The sequence below is a fragment of the Dermochelys coriacea genome, chromosome 7 (assembly GCF_009764565.3).
Source record: "Dermochelys coriacea isolate rDerCor1 chromosome 7, rDerCor1.pri.v4, whole genome shotgun sequence".
NCBI lineage: Eukaryota > Metazoa > Chordata > Testudines > Dermochelyidae > Dermochelys > Dermochelys coriacea.
Window position 1 is genome coordinate 8,957,254 of NC_050074.1, and position 24,981 is coordinate 8,982,234.

Consider the following 24,981-nt stretch of genomic DNA (forward strand, 5'->3'; position numbering starts at 1 on the left):
TGAGCACCTCACATCTTTTTAATATATTATTGCAAGACCCCTGTGAGGTAGAAAAGTGCTATTATCCCCATTTTACAGATGAGGTACCAAGGCAAAACCATTAAGTGATTTGTTCAGGAAATCTGTGGCACAGCAGGGAACTGAACCCAGCTCCTCCAAGTCAAAGGCTAGCGCCCTAACCACTGGACCATCTGTCTTCACATCTCTATTCAGCAAAGCACTTAAACACAAATTTAAGTCCCATTAATTTTAATGGGTTATTTGATAGATATTTTACATTTACAGCCTAAAGGGAAGTTAGTCCAAATCCTGCTTTATCTTAATCCTATAACAGCTTTAAAATTCAGAATTACATTTGGTAAGCCATCCTATTGTGCCTAGATATTGTGGCACAAACAAAAATTGCAAGTGTTCAGAAAACCTGATTCAATTCAATGTTCATTTTTTTGAGGACTGCTTATTTAAATTAGCTAAGATATTTTCTTTGCAGGCTGCCATGTTGACTTTGCAAAGAATCACCTACCATCAATTAGTTTTCAGTCTTCATTACAGAAAAGTAGGAACACACTATTAGCTTCCATTTTTATTTTACCCAGCCCCTTTTTTATACAGGTTATTTACATTATTTTACAATCAGAATTCAAATGTTCAATTTTCATAGTATATTAACCCATTTTCTGTCTTATATTCAAGATAGTTGTAGCCCTTTACATAACCATAACAAAAACAGTCTCATAACAGGACAAATTCACTTTTCTGTAGTGAAAATAAAAATTTTTACACACATACAGGTAGATGGCATTTGGAAATCTACTCCGGTTGTTCATTAAGGATGCAATGCAATGCTCATTAAAGTAAATGAGTGTTGGACTGAATATTCATTTCTCCCTATTAGACAACCATGGAGCTAATCCGAAGCCAATAGGAGTCTTTCCATTGCCTTCAGTGGGCTATAGAACAGGCCCCATTTGAAAAATGTACTTTGAGCAAGTCTTGAAATGGTAATGTTTCTTCACACTCATATAGTGCTTATTACTGGAGACTAACAGATTCAGACAAAATAGTTATTCTTTGGGTAATATTTTGATCTATTTATTTGAACAGAAGTTAGACCTTTCTAAAAATCTTTTTATAATCCATTTTTCCCCCAAAAAATTTCTCTTAGACAATCTCAAGAACACCATTGCATCTAAGGGACACTGGCATATTAAAATGTTTTAAAGAAACTAACAATATTACACCCAAGATGATTAAAACAAACCTTTTAAACTGTAGTGGTGAAAATTTTACTTTTCACCATGTATGTTATTTACTTTTTATGTTTCACAAGGCTTTGATGATTAAAGTACATTAGATGGTTTCATTTTCTGAATTTATTGCACTAGTAGAGTGAATGGTTTCACTGCAGGAGAATGGCTGAATGCAAGCAAAAAGCCATCTTTTCAAAGTATTTATAAATTCAACTGAATTCAAAGTATTTATAAAATCTCTGTCAAGTTTTGTAAAACTTTAATTCTGGGCCTGAAGTACGTGACATACCATTGTATATCTAAAACCAATGAAGAAACAGTGTGTAGAATGTACACTACTTTTTCCCATTTATTCAAGCTCTTCAATACTGAAAAGAACATCTGAAAAATAGTTGCAGTTATTAGTGAATAGAGCAGTTGCTATATCAGTTCTTTTGACTGAAAATTACCCCCTCATATTTTAAGCATAGAACAGTCTCTGAGAAAAGCACCTGCAATCATATGTCAAATAAAAATGCCAAGCTCGATGCATTTCTCTCTTGGGAGTAGTCCTTGACTTGTCTACTAAGAATTAATCACTATTAGTTTATCTTCATTTTTTAGACACCTGTTCATTCTTTTTACTGGATGAGTGTTGTCTCATTTGTAATGGGAAACTACTATACGAAAAAAATTCTTAATTGGTGCCCTAAACTAAGTTTAACTCTACTAGAACATTGGTTCCATTACAAATGGCTTAATTTTTAAATATTTACACATCAGAATTTAAACTGATTTAACCAACCTGTAGATGATTCACCCTCTACAAAATAAGCCAACATTTTTAGTCTGTATTTTGTATTTACCAGCAATTGAATGTAATTTTAAGAAAGCAAAATTGTAGTTTGTCTTTTAGTGTTAGAACTATATTAGTTTCCAGGATGAAAAAGAAACTATAAGGATTCCCTACCTACAAGAATAAGAGTTCCTTTATTTTACCAAAACAGCTATTTTAAATTGTTTAAACATTACTATAACAGATGCAGGCCTTTATAACTTTTAGCATCCTTACAATTCTCTATTGCTTTATTAGAATCCTCTAAATATTTCATTCTAAACCTTGGTGCTAACATTGGAGATTTTTTCCTGTAGTGCAGATCTCCAATCTAGAGATGTTATTCGTTTGAAAGTGTAAATTGGACCAGTGCAAACGCCGTTTTATACATGTGTAGCTACATCAGTGCAGAAATACCTAATACAGGCAGACCCTGAGAAGGAAAGCCCTACTACAGAAGTATCTCTCTAGAAGAGGCTGATTCCTCAGGGCTCCCAAGCCCACCCATTGACATAGTGCTGTCCACACAAGGAATTAGGTTGGTATAACTGCGTCACTCAGAGGTGTGGATTTTCCACACACCTAAGCGACGTAGTTATAACCAATATAAATTTCTAGTGTAGACCAAGCTTCAGTCAAGGTTCAATGTCCCATTAAGTCCAACTAATGCCAAGCTATAACACATTAGGGACTATTCTCCGACACTTAATATGCATTTGTAACTTAACAGGAAGAGAGAGAAATCTCAGATTGTAGGCAGTGGTATGATAAGCAGCTAATTTCATATGCAGCATAGTTCACACTGTAAGTATCCATCGTTGCTACAAATCTGAGATGTAATGAACTATTTGCTGTCTGGAATGCAAAGAGGAAGAAGGCAAGCTAATTCTCAGCACTCCCAAGGGTCTGATTCAGAAGTTCCCTCTGACACATGACCCCAAATGTAGCTCTTTATACACTAAGCTATGTGGTTGTTATCTGATTCCTAGCCAATGCCTTTCCTAAATGGGAAATGGGAGATCTTAAAAATTATACTACATCAGAATCCACTTTTAAAAATGTATAAAGACAGACCGATCAAGAACGGCTACAGAAGAACAGCAGCAATTATTTTGTGTCAAGAGAATTTTATATACATTTGTTTTTTTAAATAGTACTGTTAAAAAGCAGCACCCAAAATTACAAGAACCAAAAGAATTGTCTTGCTTATTGCAGTTGACATTAGTTCCATTTAGAGTTACAGGCAAAACTGTCTCTAAATGGCCCCATTATGCTTCAGGAATGCAGCACAAAGAGTATTCAAGATGGAGCAGTAGGTTTAAGAACAAGCGTAGCAGTCTTGAGTCAATCTCCTTGCTTTGGGGAGTGAAGATAAAAGACATTATATGAAGATAAAATTTTGTCTACAAACATGAAATTGTTACTCTCGCATGTTCAAGATCCCCGAAGTAAAAATCAGAAATTTTCACTTAAAAAAAAAAAAAAAAAGCTAAGCCTAAAATATCTACCTCCTTTAGTTTCACACAGCAAGTCATTGCTATTTATAGTCATGTTAAAAACACAACTATTTGTACTATAAAATTATAAAAAAAATGTTCAGGACATTAAAAATTCCTCCAACACAAACTCTGATCTGTACACTCATGAAAGGGTGTAAAACAGTAATCTGCAAATTATCAGGGGCTGGTCTAATAAAGCCTCATGCTACATTATCCTTACACCTTCCAGTGCTGTATGATTAGGTAACATTACATTAGTCAAATAATCTCTGTGCTACTGTCTGTACATAATGGTCCACCTTTTGGTTAACCTTAAATAGAGAGGGATGGTTTTATTTAAACACATTTTAAATAATGCACAAATAATTTAACCGCCAATAGTATTAGACACTGTAATGATTTTTTCCCCACATAAGAACTCTACAATATAATCCCATTTTTATAGTACATTTTTTACAAGGCATTTGAATTCTGCATTTACATAAACACCACTCTTTACAGTTTAATGTCATTTTTGGAAAGTTACAGTTTCAGCAGGAATTAGTTGTGTCTTTGTTTTAAAAGTTCATCTATTTGAGTCTTGTACATATTTTTCACATCTTCAAGATCCAGTCGAAGTTCTTCGGCCTCTTCTGCTTTCTCTCCATACATCTGAAGAATAGTATTGTATCTTTGATCCAAATCCTAGAACAACATGGTCTTCTGGTTATTTGGCTGTTTCCCCAATTTAAAAGAAGTGCCATATATTTGTTTTCATTATTTGTCTAACACATTGCCTATCATGCTTTAAGTATTAAAAAAGCTGAAAAGTTAAACTAATGCTAACCCATATAAACACATATTGCATTGTGTCCTGAATATTGCTAAATGTGTGCTCTTGGGAACCATGAAAGGAAGCAAATTCCAAAGGTAGGATTTTTAAATGCAAAGAGGTGAGGGAGTAAAATTTTCATAAATGACTCTGGCTTTAATGCCCAAGTCTCTATAGAAAATAGGCACTTTTTGCAAGTCTTCCCTGGTATATCAGACAACAGGCCCCAGACCACTAAGGGTTTTATAGAAGACCACTAAGATCTTGAAATGTAACTGAAGGCTTAAACACAGAGGTTGGCTGCTCACAGCATTCCATTCAGCAGGTGGGCAGCTGTAGTTTCTATATGCAAGTAAAATAATCTGGAAAGGTCCACAAATTATCATCTAATGAAAAGGCATCTACTTCATGACTCAGGTCACTTTAAATTATAATATTCAATTTTAAATCTCTCTCACATCACAGATTTTACAAGCGCTTGTACACATGAAAGCCTAAAACAGTTTCAGAAGCACTCTTCCTTCATTTTTGCGTAGTACAAAGCAGTCTGAAAATTGTGCAGTTGTTAATGTTCATAACTTAAGATGAGTCAAGGAGAGAACATTCAGCAAACCATCACCAGATTTTGTTGTAGGAAGAAGTTTAGTGTCAAAAACTTTCTGGTTTGAAAATTTAATATGCTGCACGTATAAAAAAGAATGAGTAATTTTCCAGAATGAGATAACTGCAATTCAAAAGATTTGCATGTGTTAATTCTCTTTAAACAGAACAACAACAAAAAAGGACCCAAGAAGTTAAGTAATAAGAATGGATTAAAAATCTGCAATATTTATTTTATTAATTCCATGAGTATCATGATCAGACAGGATCATAAACCTTTTCTGTGATAGGTTATGTTTTGCTAAACTCATAAGAATTAGAGTATTCCATATGCTGGCTCTCAAGACTTCCAATTTACTCAAAAATTATGAGATCCAGGCCAGATGTTCGGAATGCTCTGAGCACAAAAATATGCATGCCTAATTTCAGTACACAATTATGTGTACAATTATGACAACTGTGTGTGCAAGTGACTATATAGCTATGAAGTCGTCGTTTACACATGCAATTACACTGATGACGACGTATTTTAGTATTCCTGACAGTGGGCATAATTATGAAATTATGGCTCTCTCTGCATATCACAATTCCTAACTCGATTCTTTTATAGGTATGCACACTCACTGAACTGTATGTTTACTAGCATAACAATTGGAAATCAATTTGGAAAGTAACTGATAATTGCCATGCAATACAGCAAAACCTGCTGACAAAATCCATCCGTCTCTAAGCTGCATCCTATGAAGTTACAAACCAATTTCAGTTTTACTGTAAAAAGAGCACTTCATTTTCAAGTCTAAAATTGTATTCCTTAGAGTTATTTTTCCATGGCCTAACTTTTAATAATTCGATATACTTTGTGATTCTTACCACATTTTCAACTTTAAGGAAAAGAGATTTTGTATTAAGTATCACTATGGGCACCTACAGAGTTATATATTTATTTATGAATGATTAACTTAGTAAAAAGAGTTTTCCTCAATCTCTCACCTGATTTATATAAATGAAAGCCACCTACCCTTAGCTGTGCACGTAGTTTTGGTATCTCCTTCACCTTTTCTTCAAATTCATCGTTTTGATTTGTTAATTTAACCAGCTCTTCTGCCATTATTGATCGAGTTCTTTCAAGATTTCCAATTTCCAGCTAAGGTAACAGGCATTGAACAGTTAGAGCTTTGTGCTGGGAGTGACCTACTAAATTACTAACTATGTTTTTCATTAAAAAAAAAAATTAGAATGATTGATCTTGGAAGTCAATTTATTACACAGACCTGTGATACTCAAACCTCAGTGGTTCAGGAACCAAAATAGCTATCAACATTACCCAAAAGAGAGACAGTACTGCAAAGAGCCACAGGAGACACATTAAAGATCCACTTGCAGCTTGCAAGTCTCAATCCGAGTATCTGCAGAAGCTATCGGAAGCCTGTATCCCAAGAAAGGGGAAAAAATTCATAGGAAGGAGTTGTAGACCAAGCTGGATGAGCAAACATCTTAGAGAGGTGATTATGAAGAAGCAGAAAGCATACAGGGAGTGGAAGATGGGAGGGATCAGCAAGGAAAGCTACCTAATTGAGGTCAGAAGATGTAGGGATAAAGTCAGAAAGGCTAAAAGTCGAGTAGAGTTGGACCTTGCAAAGGGAATTAAAACCAATAGTAAAAGGTTCTATAGCCATATAAATAAGAAGAAAACTAAGAAGGAAGAAGTGGGGCCGCTTAACACTGAGGATGGAGCGGAGGTTAAAGATAATCTAGGCATGGCCCAATATCTAAATAAATACTTTGCCTCAGTCTTTAATAAGGCTAAAGAGGATCTTGGGGATAATGGTAGCATGACAAATGGGAAGGAGGATATAGAGGTAGATATTACCATATCAGAGGTAGAAGCGAAACTGAAACAGCTTAATGGGACTAAATCGGGGGGCCCAGATAATCTTCATCCAAGAATATTAAAGGAATTGGCACCTGAAATTGCAAGCCCATTAGCAAGAATTTTTAATGAATCTGTAAACTCAGGAATAGTACCGAATGATTGGAGAATTGCTAATATAGTTCCTATTTTTAAGAAAGGAAAAAAAAGTGATCCAGGTAACTACGGGCCAGTTAGTTTGACATCTGTAGTATGCAAGGTCCTGGAAAAAATTTTGAAGGAGAAATTAGTTAAGGACATTGAAGTCAATGGTAAATGGGACAAAATACAACATGGTTTTACAAAAGGTAGATCGTGCCAAACCAACCTAATCTCCTTTTTTGAAAAAGTAACAGATTTTTTAGATAAAGGAAATGCAGTGGATCTAATTTACCTAGATTTCAGTAAGGCATTTGATACCGTGCCACATGGGGAATTATTAGTTAAATTGGAGAAGATGGGGATCAATATGAACATCAGAAGGTGGATAAGGAATTGGTTAAAGGGGAGACTGCAACGGGTCCTACTGAAAGGCGAACTGTCAGGTTGGAGGGAGGTTACCAGTGGAGTTCCTCAGGGATCGGTTTTGGGACCAATCTTATTTAATCTTTTTGTTACTGACCTTGGCACAAGAAGTGGGAGTGTGCTAATAAAGTTTGCAGATGATATAAAGCTGGGAGGTATTGCCAATTCGGAGAAGGATCGGGATATTATACAGGAGGATCTGGATGACCTTGTAAACTGGAGTAATAGTAATAGGATGAAATTTAATAGTGAGAAGTGTAAGGTTATGCATTTAGGGATTAATAACAAGAATTTTAGTTATAAGTTGGGGACGCATCAATTAGAAGTAACGGAAGAGGAGAAGGACCTTGGAGTATTGGTTGATCATAGGATGACTATGAGCTGCCAATGTGATATGGCTGTGAAAAAAGCTAATGCGGTTTTGGGATGCATCAGGAGAGGCATTTCCAGTAGGGATAAGGAGGTTTTAGTACCGTTATACAAGGCACTGGTGAGACCTCACCTAGAATACTGTGTGCAGTTCTGGTCTCCCATGTTTAAAAAGGATGAATTCAAACTGGAGCAGGTACAGAGAAGGGCTACTAGGATGATCCGAGGAATGGAAAACTGGTCTTATGAAAGGAGACTTAAGGAGCTTGGCTTGTTTAGCCTAACTAAAAGAAGGTTGAGGGGAGATATGATTGCTCTCTATAAATATATCAGAGCGATAAATATAGGAGAGAGAGAGGAATTATTTAAGCTCAGCACCAATGTGGACACAAGAACAAATGGGTATAAACTGGCCACCAGGAAGTTTAGACTTGAAATCAGACAAAGGTTTTTAACCATCAGAGGAGTGAAGTTTTGGAATAACCTTCCAAGGGAAGCAGTGGGGGCAAAAGATCTATCTGGTTTTAAGATTCTACTCGATAAGTTTATGGAGGAGATGGTATGATGGGATAATGGGATTTTGGTAAGTAATTGATCTTTAAATATTCAGGGTAAATAGGCCAAATCCCCTGAGATGGGATATTAGATGGATCGGATCTGATTTACTATAGAAAATTCTTTCCTGGGTATCTGGCTGGTGAATCTTGCCCATGTGCTCAGGGTTTGGCTGATTGCCATGTTTGGGGTCGGGAGGGAGTTTTCCTCCAGGGCAGATTGGAGAGGCCCTGGAGGTTTTTTTTTTGCCTTCCTCTGTAGCATGGGGCATGGTTGACTGGAGGGAGGCTTCTCTGCTCCTTGAAGTTTTGAACCATGATTTGAGGACTTCAATAGCTCAGACATGGGTGAGGTTTTTCATAGGAGTGGTGGGTGAAATTCTGTGGCCTGCGCTGTGCAGGAGGTCGGACTAGATGATCAGAGTGGTCCCTTCTGACCTTGGTATCTATGAATCACTGATATAGACAGTACCAAGCGGATGTCGGATTTATAAAGTAAGAAAATAATATAGTATAGGTAAGACAGTATTTGCTGTGGGGTAAGGTGACAATTTAAAGAACTCTTTCATACATAAAAATTGAAGCTCAAGGTTAATTTGCTAAACTGAGTACATACACCTTAAACATGAAAAAACACATTATTCAAGTTTAAGACAGGTTTACAATGACACACATTTAAATGGTTTCTTTATTTTCCATGTCACATAAATTCACATTAGTATTCCTTACGCTTAAACTATGTTAAGTCTTGGGGACTTTCACTCCCAGATCAGTAGAAACTAGAGGCAATCAAATCAGGTAATACAGAGATGGACAGGGGAAGGAATGTTGATATACTGCTTTTAAAGCATCTTCAATTAAGTGCCCTATGAAACAGCATTCAACACAAACTCAACTTTTTCTTCACCTTTCCCTGGAACCCTGATCAATGTTGAGATAGCCAAGTGGAGTCTACTTGATCCACTTCATCCAAAAAACTAGGTAATGCATGCTTACGTCTCTTGTGATGGCCCATTATGACTTTGACAGAACTGCCTGGGGGATGGGTGGGGAGGAATGTCCCTACATCAGTGCAAGACAAAACCATTGTTTGCACATCCAGACCCTATACAGCTATCAGTAAAATAAACTTTGAAAAAAAAAACCAGTAAAGTAAAATCACGTTCATCTTTCTACTTATGACACACACAATAAACTTAAAGCGATTCTCACAGTACCTGTAGGTGAGAAATCTCTCCTTCCTTCAGTTTTAACTGCGACTGCAGGTTTTCAATTATACTCGAACCTGCTCCCATCCTTACAGCATCATAAAGATTGCTCCCACTTGTAGACATTGACCCAAATGAATGATCGTGAGGGTCATCCTACAAATAAAAAAAGTGAACCAACCGTAAGATTGGACATTGAGATTATTTTACGTTTGAAGACTTTAGCACTAGAAACAAGAGCCTACTGATTCAATACAAACAGCAAATGAAGACCGTCATCATTAGAGTCAAAAGTTTCAATGCTTCATATATATTCCTTCCAAACAAAAGCTCATTTTGAATAGCTAAACAAAGCTGCTTGCTGTCATGTCAAGTTTGCTTGCTGTCATGTCACCCTTACCACTGTCATTTGGCTAGCCTAGATCTCTATATTCTCATAGATAAAGTCATCAGAAGCAACAGCCTTTGCACAGATTGCATCAAGACAGTGGCAGTGTGTCGCGATTGAGTGGTGCACTAAACTAGAATCACTGGATTAACAGTCGAGTCAACTTCAGATATAGTGTCCACTTATTTTATAAAGCACCTTGGAATGAATTACATGAATAGCACTTCAAGTTTATATTCTCCACATTATTCTACTATATTTTTTTAAATGTGCTCTCAGGCACCCTCCTTCAAATGCTATGCAAACCTAGACATTTTGTAGGTATGTTTAAGAAATCAAAATAGCTGAAATCATTTTTTTTTCAAAGCAGTTATTAGCTAGATAAAATTAACATGCCAATAAAACTATTTGAAGACTCCAACATAATTCATTGTAAACACACACAAGGTAGCAAAATGGTTTATCAAAAAACATCAATAGATAAATGATACATTACCTGAGAGAGAAAGGATGCCTGAAGCCCTGCCATATCAACTCCACTTATAGAGCTTGAGCGTGACAGTGTTGGAGTACTCGAAACAGTTTCCATTGTTAAGGTAAATGACTTGCGCTCCTTTGAAAAATACAACAGCTAGTTAAAAGAAAGTGAATACAAGGAACAAAGATTGTTGAGGAAGACGACAATAAACAGACCTTTTTGCATATAATGGGGTCTCTCTTCACTCCCAAATGCAGAGCACAAATTCATTTTTTCTGTATATTAATTGAAGTTTAAACAGTGAAGTGGATTTAAAGTGTCACTAGTACATCTAACCCAAGTTCAATTCCTTTGGTCAGTGGTGGGCAACCTGCAGCCCAACAGGGTAATCCACTGGCGGCCCACGAGACACTTGTTTACATTGATCACCGCACAGCTCACATTAGCTGGGAACGGTGAACCGCGGCCACTGGGAGCTGCGGGCAGCCGTGCTTGCGGATGGTCAATGTAAACAAACTGTCTCGCAGCCCGCCAGCAGATTACCCTGAAGGGCTGCAGGTTTCCCACCACTATCTTAGGCTTTCCTGGCTATGCAGAAACAGACGTTACTACCTACTGCAAAGGAAGTGGTCTTTCGGTAGCCACACTGCAGAATGCTGGCCTAAGACCACAAAAGTACATGATCCCTAGAGACAATTAAGTGTTTTGCTGAGCTTATGTGCCTCAAAGAAATTACACTCTAAACAAAAGGTAGGTTCTTCCCTGGACGAAGGACAGTGAAGAGATTTTTTAAAAAGTGTTACAATGCCCAAATTCAGGATCTCTGAGGCTAAACTCTGTTACTGACGAGTTTTTCTAAATAGGCTGACGTCCTCTGCCGTCAGCAACTGAATACATGCTGACTTCAGAAGGATGAAGTAAATAACTTTGAACAGGACTTTGATTTCAGAACTGCAGCAACTAGGAGATTAACATTGAGGACAGAGTGGTGTTAGAATATTATCTGCTGACCGGTAGTGATTGAAAGCTGTTGCCAACTGTTGGGCATTTGGTACACCTATGCTAAACAAAGTGAGTCGGGGCCTACAGACCAGTATTCATATCACACAGACACATCACAACTGGAATTAACCAGCACCTTGCTGGTAGTCTCAGCAGAGGCAACAGTTTTTCAGTGGGCCCAGACACTGTCATGCCCCTCAAGGTAAGGACAAAGGCACACTGGTGCAACAGTGTGGATCAACCTATGCTGCTACTATCCCTGTTTCATTTATTCTGTGGCTAAGTAGAGGAATTATTCAGGACGGTCAATACAGTGCCTTTCATACAAGCATTGAATTCACAGGGGAAAAAAAAAGATGTGGAGAAGTCCCAAATACTTAGTTTCATTACCATGCCATTACCATGCTAGATCCTCTTAATCCTTGTTTGTTGTTTATATGACATTTTAGCATTCGAGACTTGCTCGGTCATCCTGTGACCCAATAAGATTTTTGAAACACATGAATTAATGTTAAAGAAATTTAAATACCTTTTCCTTTGCTGTTTCTTGTACAAAAATTACTCTCTTTTTTTCTTGTTCAACTTTCATTTTCTCCATTTCCAACTGAGTAGCTAACAGCGTCTAGAAGAAGGAAATGTGGATTTTTAATCCTTGCAAACTCAGAATTTTATGATGAAGCAATGCAATATTGAATTAACCAATACCTTTTCTTTCTTTGCTTCGTCAAGAGTTTTCACATACTCCTCTTTCAGGTTTTCTAATTCAACCTCATATCTATATTGAAAAAAGGGAAAGGTAATGTAATTTCATTAAAGACAGACAATCTTCTCTTCATGTTTCCATTTTAGGTTCCCACAAAGAAAAATAATTTCCTGAAACTGACAAAAACATAATGCACAATATTTGTTTCCTATACAAATATATATCTACATTTAAGCTTAATATTTAACTGCATCAGGAACAGAATTGATCTGTATTACCAAATGGAGAACTAAAACTATTTCTCTATGATGTTAGAAAAATACCCTCACACTGATTTGTAAGCAGCATGTGGCTACTAGAATGTTTGCTAATCTTAAGACTGTTTAACCACTTATTATATTTCCATGCAATATCCTCTTACGCTTCGTTTGTTGCATGCATGCTGCTTTAATATTCTGGATACTTGGTCTACCATTGCATGAACCAATAATACTTACATTAACCTTAAAGCAACTTTCAATAACTTATCTTTACCTATTTCTCATACAAAAATAGTGTAAGCATACTACAGAGATAGACATATGATTCCTCAAATTAACACAATTAAACTCAGAAACCAGGAGGCAAAACTATCCCAGGTGTCAGAATTTCTTAGGACTGGTAGATTGCCTGGGAAGAAACTGTAGTTGACTAAATAGGATGAAGTCTACTGAAAAATCAACGAAGTATTTTGATCCTCCCAATGTATCACCAGGATGCTGAAAAGGGAATTTCCTGATATGAACTGGAATCCTGATGCAGGAAAGCACACCTCCCCCCAGGAGCAGCCCAGGGGGTTAAAAGGGAAACAAACACAGTTTGTCGGAGACAGTCGAGGAAAAATTTCATAAGGGTAATTCATAGTTAATGTTTTTGCTACTGATTTCAGGTTTGCTTCTACAATAGTTTCTGTGCTGAGGCAGAGGTAAGAAGCCTGTATTGGATGTTGGTGGAAATGCATCAGGGCAGAAGTTCAGAAGGTGGTGGCATGGAGCCACCAAAAAGCATTAGTCTTCAAGGGACATGTTTTCTTGTTTTTCTACTATTAAAAGCAGGAATTTGTTTAAGAATATAGTCGTTGCCACAGTTCAACTTCTTAGCACTCAATAACTATTTGATTTAATTTCTTTTTGGAGAAGATGTTGGATGCTTTCTAATGTCCCATTCCTGCAAGCTGCTCTGTGCAGATGGACCCTTGTGCCTGCATGGAGGCTCACTGACTGCAACTGCACAAAACAGCTTGTAAGAGTAGGGCCAAAGAGATCATCATCATGGGTAGCACATGAACCACAGGCTGGGGGAGGCTAGCCCTCAACCCCACCCCTTTGACCCGAGGCCCCGCCTCTTCCCCCACTGCAGCCACCGGCTCCAGCCCCAGAGCACTGGGAGGGTGGGTGGCATGCGTAGGCATAGGCAGAGCCCCAGCCCAGCCATGGCCAGTACTGGCTAGGGGACTGGAGTGACGCATGCAAAGCAGCGGGAAGCAGGAGGGGGCAGGGTTGGGGGCAGAGCCACATCTGGCTGTTTGGGATGGCATAGCCTCCCCAAGCCTACGGTTCCTGCCACCCATGATCATTATTTAATATTCTTGTCAAAAGCAAATAAAGTAGGTGAGAGTGACTGGTCCTGGGTGAGGTGAGAGATTTAAGGCTCAATGCATAAGAAGTGCCACTAGGAACCTTAAGGGTACATGGATAGCCCAAAATAGCTGAAGTGACCTGAAAGAAGTAGATATCAAATAAAGAAAAGGATCTCTGTATTTGTCTGTCTTCATAAAACTTGGCCAGCAACACAGTCAGTATTTTATATGGTAGTTATCAAATTAATACAAAAGGGCAAGTCTTCCTATTCAAATACAAAAACCTGATAGTATATTCCTTTCATTTCCATATGAATCTAAAGAAATGTGTATGAGTCAAGAACTTAACCCAATTCACCTATTGTTTTCATTTTCCAGTTTCTTGAGTCTGGCTTTCTCTGATTCTAGCTGAGCCTGAAGGCGACTGTTTTCCTGCCTCAAGAGGCTATTCTGTGATTCAGTGGAAGACACTTGGATTTTATTGGAAAGAAGTTCTTCTGTAGCAGCACGTTCTCTCTCAGCTGCTGCTGCCAGGAGGGCTTGAGATTCACCTAATTCCCAAGAAAGAGTAAATACACAATCCATTATAAAAAAACAAAAACAACTTAGCTGGCTTTTATGCCAAAATAGTCAGTCATCCATAACTTAAGCCAATTATTTAAGTGTCTAACTGAAATGTTTGGCATATTTGCCAAATGTTTAGATGCAATTGAGATATTTTTCAAACATTATAAAGGTTTATTTTTGTACTATTTCCAGGCTTCAAGAGAAATGTAGTCTTTTCAACAGCATTCAAAACATGGTAAGCCATTACATCTTGGCATTAGCTATCAGAAGCATGTAATAGCAGAGTAAAGGCCTCATTGTGGACTACAATTGTGGATCTACAACCTATCCTGAAGGACGACCCATCACTCTCACAGATCTTGGGAGACAGACCAGTCCTTGCTTACAGACAGCCCCCCAATCTGAAGCAAATACTCACCAGCAACCACACACTACACAACAGAACCCCTAACCCAGGAACCTATCCTTGCAACAAAGCCCGTTGCCAACTCTGTCCACATATCTATTCAGGGGATACCATCATAGGGCCTAATCACATCAGCCACACTATCAGAGGCTCGTTCACCTGCGCATCTACCAATGTGATATATGCCATCATGTGCCAGCAATGCCCCTCTGCCATGTACATTGGCCAAACTGGACAGTCTCTACGTAAAAGAATGAATGGACACAAATCAGACGTCAAGAATTATAACATTCAAAAACCAGTTGGAGAACACTTCAATCTCTCTGGTCACTCGATCACAGACCTAAGAGTGGCTATCCTTCAACAAAAAAGCTTCAAAAACAGACTCCAACGAGAGACTGCTGAATTGGAATTAATTTGCAAACTGGATACAATTAACTTAGGCTTGAATAGAGACTGGGAATGGATGAGTCATTACACAAAGTAAAACTATTTCCCCATGGCATTTCTCCCTCCCACCCCCCACCCCTCCACTGTTCCTCTGATATTCTTGTTAACTGCTGGAATTAGCCTACCTTGCTTGTCACCATGAAAGGTTTTCCTCCTTTCCCCCCCCTGCTGCTGGTGATGGCTTATCTTAAGTGATCACTCTCCTTACAGTGTGTATGATAAACCCATTGTTTCATGGGGTGGGTGGGTGGGTGTGTGTGTGTGTGTGAGTAAATCTCTCCTCTGCTTTTTCCACCAAATGCATCCGATGAAGTGAGCTGTAGCTCACGAAAGCTTATGCTCTAATAAATTTGTTAGTCTCTAAGGTGCCACGGGTACTCCTTTTCTTTTTGCGAATACAGACTAACACGGCTGCTACTCTGAAACCTGTCATTGTGGACTAGTAGATACAGCAGTGTTTGAGAACTGTTTGGTGGCAGTATGCGTGCCACCAAACAAGAATATACAATTGCAGGTAGAGAGGATTGCTGGGCAATGAGGATTTAAGTTTTGAAGAATACATAATTAAAGGAAACATTTACATACCCTACCTGTGGCTTTGGACATTTTATTCCATTGTCATTTTGTTCATCCAAGGGGCAATAGTTTTTCATTACAACCCTCAACACAGCTGAAATATATTTGTTTCACAGCCTTGGATAGTCACACAGTAAATTATACTAGCTGAGCCCAGGTCATGGAATCCAAAAACCACATCTGACAATTCAAGATGTTGGTCCAATTTCACTCCTGCCCCTCTCCTATGCCCACTCCCTTTTTAAAATTCTATATATACACATACAGTGCTCTTCACTTATATAAATCACTACTACCATATCATCTCAAGTCTTTTACAAATTCAGTAAATCACGCCTCACAGCACCCTTACAACACACCTATGTATCATCCTATATTACTGATACACATTTGAACCCAGATCTCCCATACTTTAGACATAAGTCTATGTGCTTCTCACTACATTACTGCCATCAAGCGTCTCCCCAACAGATTACATTAATTACATCACACAATACATTAAAATCTACATACAAGCTAGACTTACCAAGTCTATCAGAAAGGTTCTTTTCTAATTTTTCCCATGAAGAGGTTTGTGCTCCCAGTGTTGCTTGGAGATTTTCAATCTGCCGAAGAAGTGGCCTGGTGGCAGATGTAACACTGTGACTCAGTTCTTGGTTCCGATTCTCTGCTTCTTGGAGTCTCTGAATTATGAATTAGTTAAATGCCATTAAACCTTAACATGGCATGACCAGTTTAAGTTTTACCACAAAATTCAGCTAAAAATGTAACTACAATCCTTATATGTTCTACAATAACTACTATTTAAACTGCACTTTTTTTTTTTTAAAATAAAGTAAGGTTAGAGGAGAAAAATACATCATCAAGAGCGGTAGTGACTTTTTAGACATTAGGAAACAAGTCTGGTGTTTAAAGTCAAACAGTAGAAGAAGATTTAATTGCCAAAGGACCCTTTTTCTGATGGTAGTGTTGTGTTAGTATATAATTGGAGTTTCCAGCATTAAGCAGAAGACAAGCCTCATCTAGCAGGCCTTAATTCTTAGCTGACAGCATATTATGGTTTCAATTTTAAAAATGCCATTACTTGAGAAGAAGAGCAATCCATTCTGGGGGATCTCTCTCCTCCAATTAGTCCCTACCAAAAATTCAAGTTTTGACTCTTTACTAACTACTTCACACCTCACACCTTCACACCTCAACAGGATCTGCTATCAAATTATTTCCCTCCTGGTTCTAACATTCTTTTGACAATACTGTCTCCACAGGCCCCAGGAAGAGGCCACATTTAGACTAATTTCTGGGCTATTCTTAAAAGAAAAGGATGAAAAAGTAATCCACTCTTCCAGGGAAGAAAGTAAGTAAGGGATTTAAGTGTCCATTTGCTGCAAGTTTTACAGCATAATCACAATCTTAATAGCTAAATTTTGCTTCATACGAAAAAGCTCCGTCATGCTTAAAAAGCTGGCATAAGGATTTTCAAAGAAATATATTGGTTGAAAATCAAAGAACCACCAAAGGTTTTTCCTAACATTTGTTCTTAATGTTCTTCTGCACTAGACATGGCCAAAAAGGTATCTACCCAAACAACTATCTTGTGACCTATGAACTTTAAAGTTATTTTAGCATTTTGTATTCTGGACTTTTAGAAGTCCCTCCCCTAAACAAATGACTTAACATAATCCTAGGTATGTAGTGTAGTTGTAGCTGTATTGGTCCCGGGATGTTAAAGCCACAAGTTGGGGAGATTAATATATTTTATTGGACCAATTTCAGTTGGTGAGAGACAAGCTTTTGAGCCACACAGAGCCCTTCTTCAGGTCCCGGAAAGTCACTCCCACAGTCACAACAAAATGTAAGCTGGAATGGTTTGTTTAGCATATGTAGTTAGCACATATAGTAAGGGACCATTCAAGGTAGAGTGGCTCGTTAACACTTCTGCAGTCATAGGACAAAAAGAGGGGGGTTAGTGGGTTACAGATTGTTTTAATAAACCCTATATCCAGTGTCTTGGTTCACATTTAGTGTCTAGCAGAGTAATGAATTTAAACTCCTAGGCTCGTTTTTTTAAAGTGTTGTGCAGGTTTCCTTAGAGGATGAGAACTGATAGGTCAGATAGAGAGCAATCGTTTTGTGAAAAAAGTGTCCATCCCACCAGTGATAGGGTGTTTTTGTCTTGTATCATTTTCCTTTGCGAGTTTGAGCGCACAGTGATTGTCTGGTTTCACCCACATACTTATTATTTGGGCATTTAGTGCACTGAATGAGGTATACCACATGTGATAGGCATGTGTAGAATCCATGGACCTTAAACATGTATTGTGGGAGGTATTGATCATTGTAGTAATGGAGATATGTCTGAAGGTTTTCCATCTGTTGGTCTGGCAGGGTCTGGTGCCACTTTGAGTGGCTGTATTTTGGTCTGTCAGGCACTTGTTTCTGATGATGAGCTTGGAGAGTTGTTTGAAGGCCAGAAGTGGGGGTTCAGAAAAGACACTGTATTTATGGCTTGTTACAACAATCTGTAACCCACTAATCCTCTTTTTGTCCTATGACAACAGAGGTGGTAAGGGGCCACTCTACCTTGAATGGTCCCTTACAATATGTGCTAACTACGTATGCTAAACAATGTGTTCCACCTTGCATTGAGCTGCGACACTGGGAGTTCCTTTCCCAGACCTGAAGAAGTGCACTGTGTGTCTCGAAAGCTTGTCTCTCTCACCAACAAACAGAGTGGCACTAAACATAAGCAGATTAAGCAATTGCTTAGGGCCCCGAGCAGCTCAAGGGGCCCTTCTTTTTGCTTTTTAATTATGAGCTGGGGGTGGGTGGGTGGGGAGGGAGGGAACATTCCTGCTTAGGGTCCCCAATGGGTCAGCACCGCCACCCGAAGTTGGTCCAATAAAAGATATTACCTCATCCACCTTGTCTATCTCAATATAATCCTTGCATTTTTTATTTTGAACCAAACGAACATGGAGCAGCTAGAAATATCAATGAAACAATTGTTACTGCACCTGTTGTAATTCACAGATTTCTTGGCGCAAATAGTCCTCCTTTCTTGCTGCTTGCTGCTCGGCTCGTTGAAGTGCCAGTCTCAAGTCTGCCACCTGTATCAGCAGAAAGTTGAGAATTACTATATTTCATTAATTCTGAATGAAGAATTTCAGTTTCCACTTGTCATTGCTACAGCCACGTGTATTTGCATCAGTGAATATTGTACATGGGGCTCCAGTTTATGAGTTTTGCAGGTCAGCTATGCATACCCACACACAGCATGTGCATAATAGTTTCACTAGTTTACCCACCCACTGACTAGTTACATAGTGTCCAGTTCAAGGAAGTAACACTTAACATCATAATGAGAAAGGCACAAGCATGAACTATGGCTTACCACCAAAATTATAATCATGAATTTAGACAAGATAAACACATTTAAAATAAAGATTACGACTTTGGACAAGTGGTTTAGTGCATTTAGGTTTATGACATTTCTCCTCCTATGTTTTGCTCATTGTTAATTGAATTTATGACTTATCTGGTGTTCATACTATTTTCTATTTACTAGGTTACAAAACAGTCGTGCTAGATTTGTTACGTATTTTTTCAAGCTGTTTTGGCAAAAGATGTTTTTTGGAAGAATGGAGGAGAATTCTGACATCCAACTTGCACAAAGCCTGGTTCCCTTGAGTAGAGCACATCATTCACGAGCCCAAAGTACACTCTCAAATTAGAGGAGAAAGCTTTAATCCCCAGGCTTAAACTCACCTGAATTGCTAAAGCCTCTTGCTGCTGGCGGGCCTCGTCTTGGGCCTTCTCCAGAGCTAATCCAAGTTCTTCCTTAGCTTTCATTTCATGACTTAATGCTGCTTCTTGTGCTTCACTATCCTTTGTAGCATTAGCTTTGTGAAGATCAGCAAGTTCCCTACAAACCAAGAATTCAAGGCACCGGAATTTTATATCATAAAATTCAAATTAAGCAGAAAAACTACAGTGATCTTCACAGTTTATACCACGTCAAGGTGACTTACCAGGTAATTTTTACTACATATTATAAACATTTCTCAGGCACCACACACAGGAGTTTCTAAGTGTAAATTTCTTGATTTTTGCATGCAAGTATCCGCTTACTTGTATGCGCTGTCAAGTGCTGCTTGAACACTTCGGTTCCGTTCTTCAAGCTCCTCCATGTCAACCTGAAGTCTGCTGAGATCCTTCTCTTGTCGCTCTACCACACTGTTCAGTTGTTTAATGTTCTCTCGATGCTGCTTTTCAACCTCCTCCTTGCCATCAAGCACCTATTAGAGTGAAAAATTTTTTTTTTAACAGTCTACCAAAATAACTGAAAAAACTTTTCCAAATTTAAGATGGAGCATTTTATAAAGTCTTCCTGAGTTAAATTCCATTAAAACCTGAAACGCCAGCTCCAATTAAGACTACAACATTTTGCACTAGAATGGTGACAGCATACCTGTGAGTCACTAAAGACATAGGCCTCTAGAGTGACATTTACTTCTACGCACGGGCATAGACAACTGGTAGCAATCAAGTTCAGGGCCAACAGAAAGCCTTGCTGAGCACTAACGTAAGTTTTAGTGAGTGAAATATCAAGAGCCCGAATAAGACTACTAAGACCACCGAATAGTCTTTAAATTACTTCTGATGACTGAAAGCCTAGAATGTATGATTCCTGGAATAGAGCTTTAACTGAAGTTGAAGAAAAAAGGGAGAGGAGTATGATGCTGATGTGACGGTGCCCCCCATAAGGCTTTATGGAGATAGATAGATAGATATGCCATGTAACATCTCTCTGTAAAGGTTATGATCTAATGAATCTATTAATCCTATTTGTATGCATGCGTCATTTTTGTATTCAAAGTTATGAATATTGGCTGTTTACTGACTTGATTTTTAAGTAACCTTTGTAAAGCATTTGTTCAGCTTCTTGAGAAAGGAATGTGCAAATCAAGAAGCACTGAAAGTACAATAAGAAAAGGAGTACTTGTGGCACCTTAGAGACTAACAAATTTATTTGAGCATAAGCTTTTGTGAGCTACAGCTCCAATCCACATAAGAAGTTTACTTGAGGATGTTCAAGGTGGCATGTGACCCATGGCTTCTACCTGGTAAGAAACTGAGAGTCATGCATGGACATGTGACTTGCCCAGGTGACTCCAGAACTCCATCCTGGAGCTGGACTTTGCAAAGGAGAGAGGAGGGGGACTCCACCCACAAGAGAAAGTCTATTTAAGCCTGTGGGAGACCCATCCATTTGGTCTTCAGCTGGCTAAGGAGATAGCCTCTCCACCCCCAAGGATACCTGAAAGAAACTGGAACAAACGACAGTAACTACAGGGGTGTGAGTGATTGCTGGACCCAGACTAGAAGAAGATTAGTCTGTAAAAGTAAACTTACTGGAACTGGTGAGGTTTTGTCTGTATTCAGTTTTATTATACATAGACTTGCAGGTTTTATTTTATTTTGCTTGGTAATTCACTTTGTTCTGTCTGTTACTACTAGGAACCACTTAAATCCTACTTCCTGTATTTAATAAAATAACTTTTACTTATTAATTAACCCAGAGTATGTACTAATACTTGGGGGTGGGGTGGAACAACTGTGCATCTCTATCAGTGTTATAGGGGGCGAACAATTTATGAGTTTACCCTGTATAAACTTTATACAGGGTAAAACCGATTTATTTAGGTTTTAGACCCCATTGGGAGTTGGGCATCTGAGTGTTAAAGACAAGCACACTTCTGTAAGCTGCTTTCAGTTAAGCCTACAGCTGTTAGGGGATGTGGTTCAGACCTGGGTCTGGGTTTGCAGCAGGCTAGCAGGTCTGGCTCAAACCAGGCAGGGCACTGAAGTCCTAAGCTGCCAGGGCAGGAAAGCAGGAGCAGAAGTTGTCCTGGCACATCAGGTGGCAGCTCCCAGGGGGTTTCTGTGATCCAAGTCATCACAGCTGGGATGCCTAGTGAGATAAGGAGACTACTACCATGGGTGGCTCACGAACCTCTGACTGGGGGAGGCTAGCCCCAGCCCCGTCCCTCCTGCCTATTCTGTGCGCCCCGAAACCCAGAGCCCCCCACACCGTAGCCACCGGCCCCCGCCCCAGACTGGCTAGTGCTTGCAGTCGCCCCACCAGCCCAGGAGCACTGGGAGGGAGAGCGCACAGCAGCACAGCTGCAGCCTCCTCAGGCCCAGGAAAGCGGGCAGCATGGCCTCAGCCTGGGACCCTAGGGGTGGAGTGTGGGTGGGGCCACGCCTGACCATTTGGGGAGGCTCAGCCTCCCCCACCTACTGCCCATGACTACCACCATTGATTAGGTGGCAACTGTGACACTGGCAGACCAGGTGCCAGCACATGCCAAGGCTCCCAGGTCTCAGTTGAACACTGATAAATACATAGTTGGAACCCGTCTGGCTCACCGGGTACGTTAGTATTATTAATGTAAGTATTACAGCTATAAAAATGTGTTTTGTATTTAGACTTTATGAAATTCTTTTAAGTTGCTGCCTGCATTAATCTCACTTATAATACCTATATCCCACATTATAAAGTAATTCTTACGTGTTTGCTCTGTAACAGTAAATTACCAGACAGGACAGAAGCAATAACACGTGTGAAAAACTAGGCTTTGTCTACACTAGCATTTTTGTTGGTAAAACTTTTGATGGTTAGGGGCACAGGTGCTGACTTTGTCCTTTCCGGGGAGGGGGAAGAGAGGGAGGTTTGACCCCTACTCCGCCCCAGGCCGTGCCCGCACTCCACACCTTCCCATAAGTCCCAACCCCTGTCCCACCTCTTCCCGCCTTTGCCCACCCCAAGGGCACCTTGCCCTCTCTCCTCCCCCTCCCCATCAGCACCTCCTGCTAAACTGTTGATCTGCGGCAGGTGAGAGGTGCTGGGGCTGCCGGTGGGTGCTGAGCACCCACCATTTTTTTCCCCCATCGGTGCTCCAGGGTTGGGAGGGGCGGGGGAACAACCCTCAACCCACAAAATCTCCAGCGTAGACAGCAGTATGTAGGCAGGAGAGCTTCTCCCACTGACATAGCTACTGCTGCTCATTGGGGGTGGTTTAATTATGCCAACGGGAGAGCTCTCTTGCCAGCATACACAGGAGATCTTGCAGAGGCACAGTTGCATCAGTAAGGCTATGCCCCTAGTGTAGACATAGCCTTAGTCTCCAACAAAAGATGGCCAAACAAACACAAGATGTACCATTGTGGAACATCAGAAGACAAAAGGCTTTGTGGATTATTTCTCCCACCCCATGAAGAAGAGACGTGCATCTTAATTCTTTCCAACAGTTGAATTTGCAACTTGAAGCAGAAGGGGGAAAGGAATGAAAAGCCCTAAAAAGGAGAAACTGTATCTTTTATGCTGCTTGGACTCTGAGGGGCAAGGATTACTAAGCATAAGCAAAAGATCCTCAGTGCTTAGCTTGGCTTAGCCATAAATGACATACAGAGCTTATTTATTATAGAAGCTTCTATTACCATTTGAAATTTAAGACAAACATACACACAAATGGTTAATCTGCTTTAACGTTGTAAATAACCTAGTTAATAAATCTTTAGATAGTTTATCAGAGAATTGATGTGAGATCTGAGGTGCAACTGACATGGTCCTTTGGGACTCCGAGTAACCTGAACATTCTTGTAATTTTTGGTGTAAGGGACCATCTATCACTAAGGCAAGCTTGACTAAGTGACAAGATAGATCAGAATACCCAAAGGTAATGTCTGTGACTCCATGATTAGGCTGTTGTACTGCCTGAGGAGTTTACACTTGGTTGGTGAAACCCAAGTGCTATATACAACTCTCAGCCACTTTGGGGTTTGTGCCCTGCTTCCTGACTGTCAGCCCTGAGGTTGGTACTCATGCTATTGAGCCACTGCAAGAACACTTGACAGCAACATCGACGAAGAACTACAATAATATCATCAAACTTCTCTGACTGCTCTAATATACCTACATTCCAAAGTATGAGAATCAATAAAGTCTTTAACGCAGATGACATACTAAAAAGAGCCCTTCATAGGAGTGCCATAAACCTATATCTGGAAAGCTGAACTGGGAATTTCATATCTGATCACGAAGGTTAAACTAGCTACCTGTTATGGCAGCCATGAGGATATTAAGCTTCTGAAAGCATGAAGTGACATTTGTGTCCTGATCTTTCACAGCTATTTCAAAAAAATAGTTATTTTAAGTGAAAGTTTTCTAGAAAGACACCCATAATGAACTGTATAAAGAAAACTTAACTACAGCTACATAAAGTTACCCCCCAAAGGAAGACTGAGAAAGAGTGCAAACAATGAGGAACTACAGAATTAGAAACAAATGATGAAAAACAGTTAATGTACTGAGTGAAAGCATCCAGAAACCATATGCCCCAAACTACTGAGAATCAGAAGAGGGACAGCAATCTCCAAACCACAATGAAATACCAGGGAACAAAAGCTATTATGAAACCTCTCAAAAAGACTACCTTGTACAGTCAGAGTTAAAGGAACCAATATCAGGATAAAGTGATTTACAGAATGTGACTACAAATATATCTAACCTGTTTTAAATGCTGCAACTCCTCTTCTAACTCCTTAATCTTTTTGCTCTGTTTTGTATTAGTATTTTCATTTTCCTTCTCCTTCATTCTTAACTTCTTAATGATGTTGGAATTGTGTAGCTGTTGTTTTGAAAGCTTTTCTCCTTTAAAAGAAAAATGTGTATGAAGTTAAGTATTAGCATGCCCTTCCATCATCCAATGTAGTGCAAGATTGGTTTTCTCTGAGTAACAGTATCACCAAGAAATATACGATTTTACATTGATTTCTCTATAATGCTTAATTTCAAATATTAAGGCACCTATTGCCATAGTACCTGCATGTTACACTGTGCTATATTAAGGATAATCAATGCAACTGCCATATGGACTACATTATTTACTATAGAAGACACTGGAATCTACATAAATCATCTATTATTCCAGTATTAAGCTAACAGTGAATCAGTGCTAAAGCTGCTTATTTTCTTCTCCCCAATCACTTCAACCTATAGTATTTTTACACTGCTATTGACATGGCAGGCTTATAATGTTTTCTATTGTCAGTGGATTCTGGCCATCTTAAATGTATAGTCATCATTCCTCCAATCCCATTGGAACAGGTATAGTGATGTCACAATGCCTGAAAACTTCCCTCTTAAGGTAAGTCTACAGTACACAATTATGCTGACTGCCACCGCAGTTATT

The 24,981-nt window shown here is 39.2% G+C and overlaps 1 protein-coding gene across 2 annotated transcripts in view; it reads right to left on the bottom strand.

Annotated features, from left to right (window-relative positions):
- Nucleotides 1–3,201: 3,201 nt before the first annotated feature.
- TMF1 (TATA element modulatory factor 1) overlaps nucleotides 3,202–24,981 on the bottom strand; it is a 36,735-nt gene continuing 14,955 nt past the window's right edge. The window contains exons 6-17 of one of the 2 annotated variants that reach the window (XM_038408497.2): nucleotides 24,298–24,440; nucleotides 19,856–20,022; nucleotides 19,493–19,649; nucleotides 18,742–18,834; nucleotides 16,254–16,410; nucleotides 14,087–14,279; nucleotides 12,113–12,182; nucleotides 11,937–12,029; nucleotides 10,424–10,540; nucleotides 9,549–9,695; nucleotides 5,993–6,118; nucleotides 3,202–4,247 (exon numbers count right to left, since the gene is read on the bottom strand). In XM_038408497.2, the coding sequence (XP_038264425.1) occupies nucleotides 4,104–4,247; nucleotides 5,993–6,118; nucleotides 9,549–9,695; nucleotides 10,424–10,540; nucleotides 11,937–12,029; nucleotides 12,113–12,182; nucleotides 14,087–14,279; nucleotides 16,254–16,410; nucleotides 18,742–18,834; nucleotides 19,493–19,649; nucleotides 19,856–20,022; nucleotides 24,298–24,440 (1,607 nt within the window). In that variant the 3' untranslated portion in view covers nucleotides 3,202–4,103. Of the gene's footprint in view, nucleotides 4,248–5,992; nucleotides 6,119–9,548; nucleotides 9,696–10,423; nucleotides 10,559–11,936; nucleotides 12,030–12,112; nucleotides 12,183–14,086; nucleotides 14,280–16,253; nucleotides 16,411–18,741; nucleotides 18,835–19,492; nucleotides 19,650–19,855; nucleotides 20,023–24,297; nucleotides 24,441–24,981 lie in introns of both variants that reach the window. The other variant, XM_043519431.1, reaches the window with a different exon arrangement.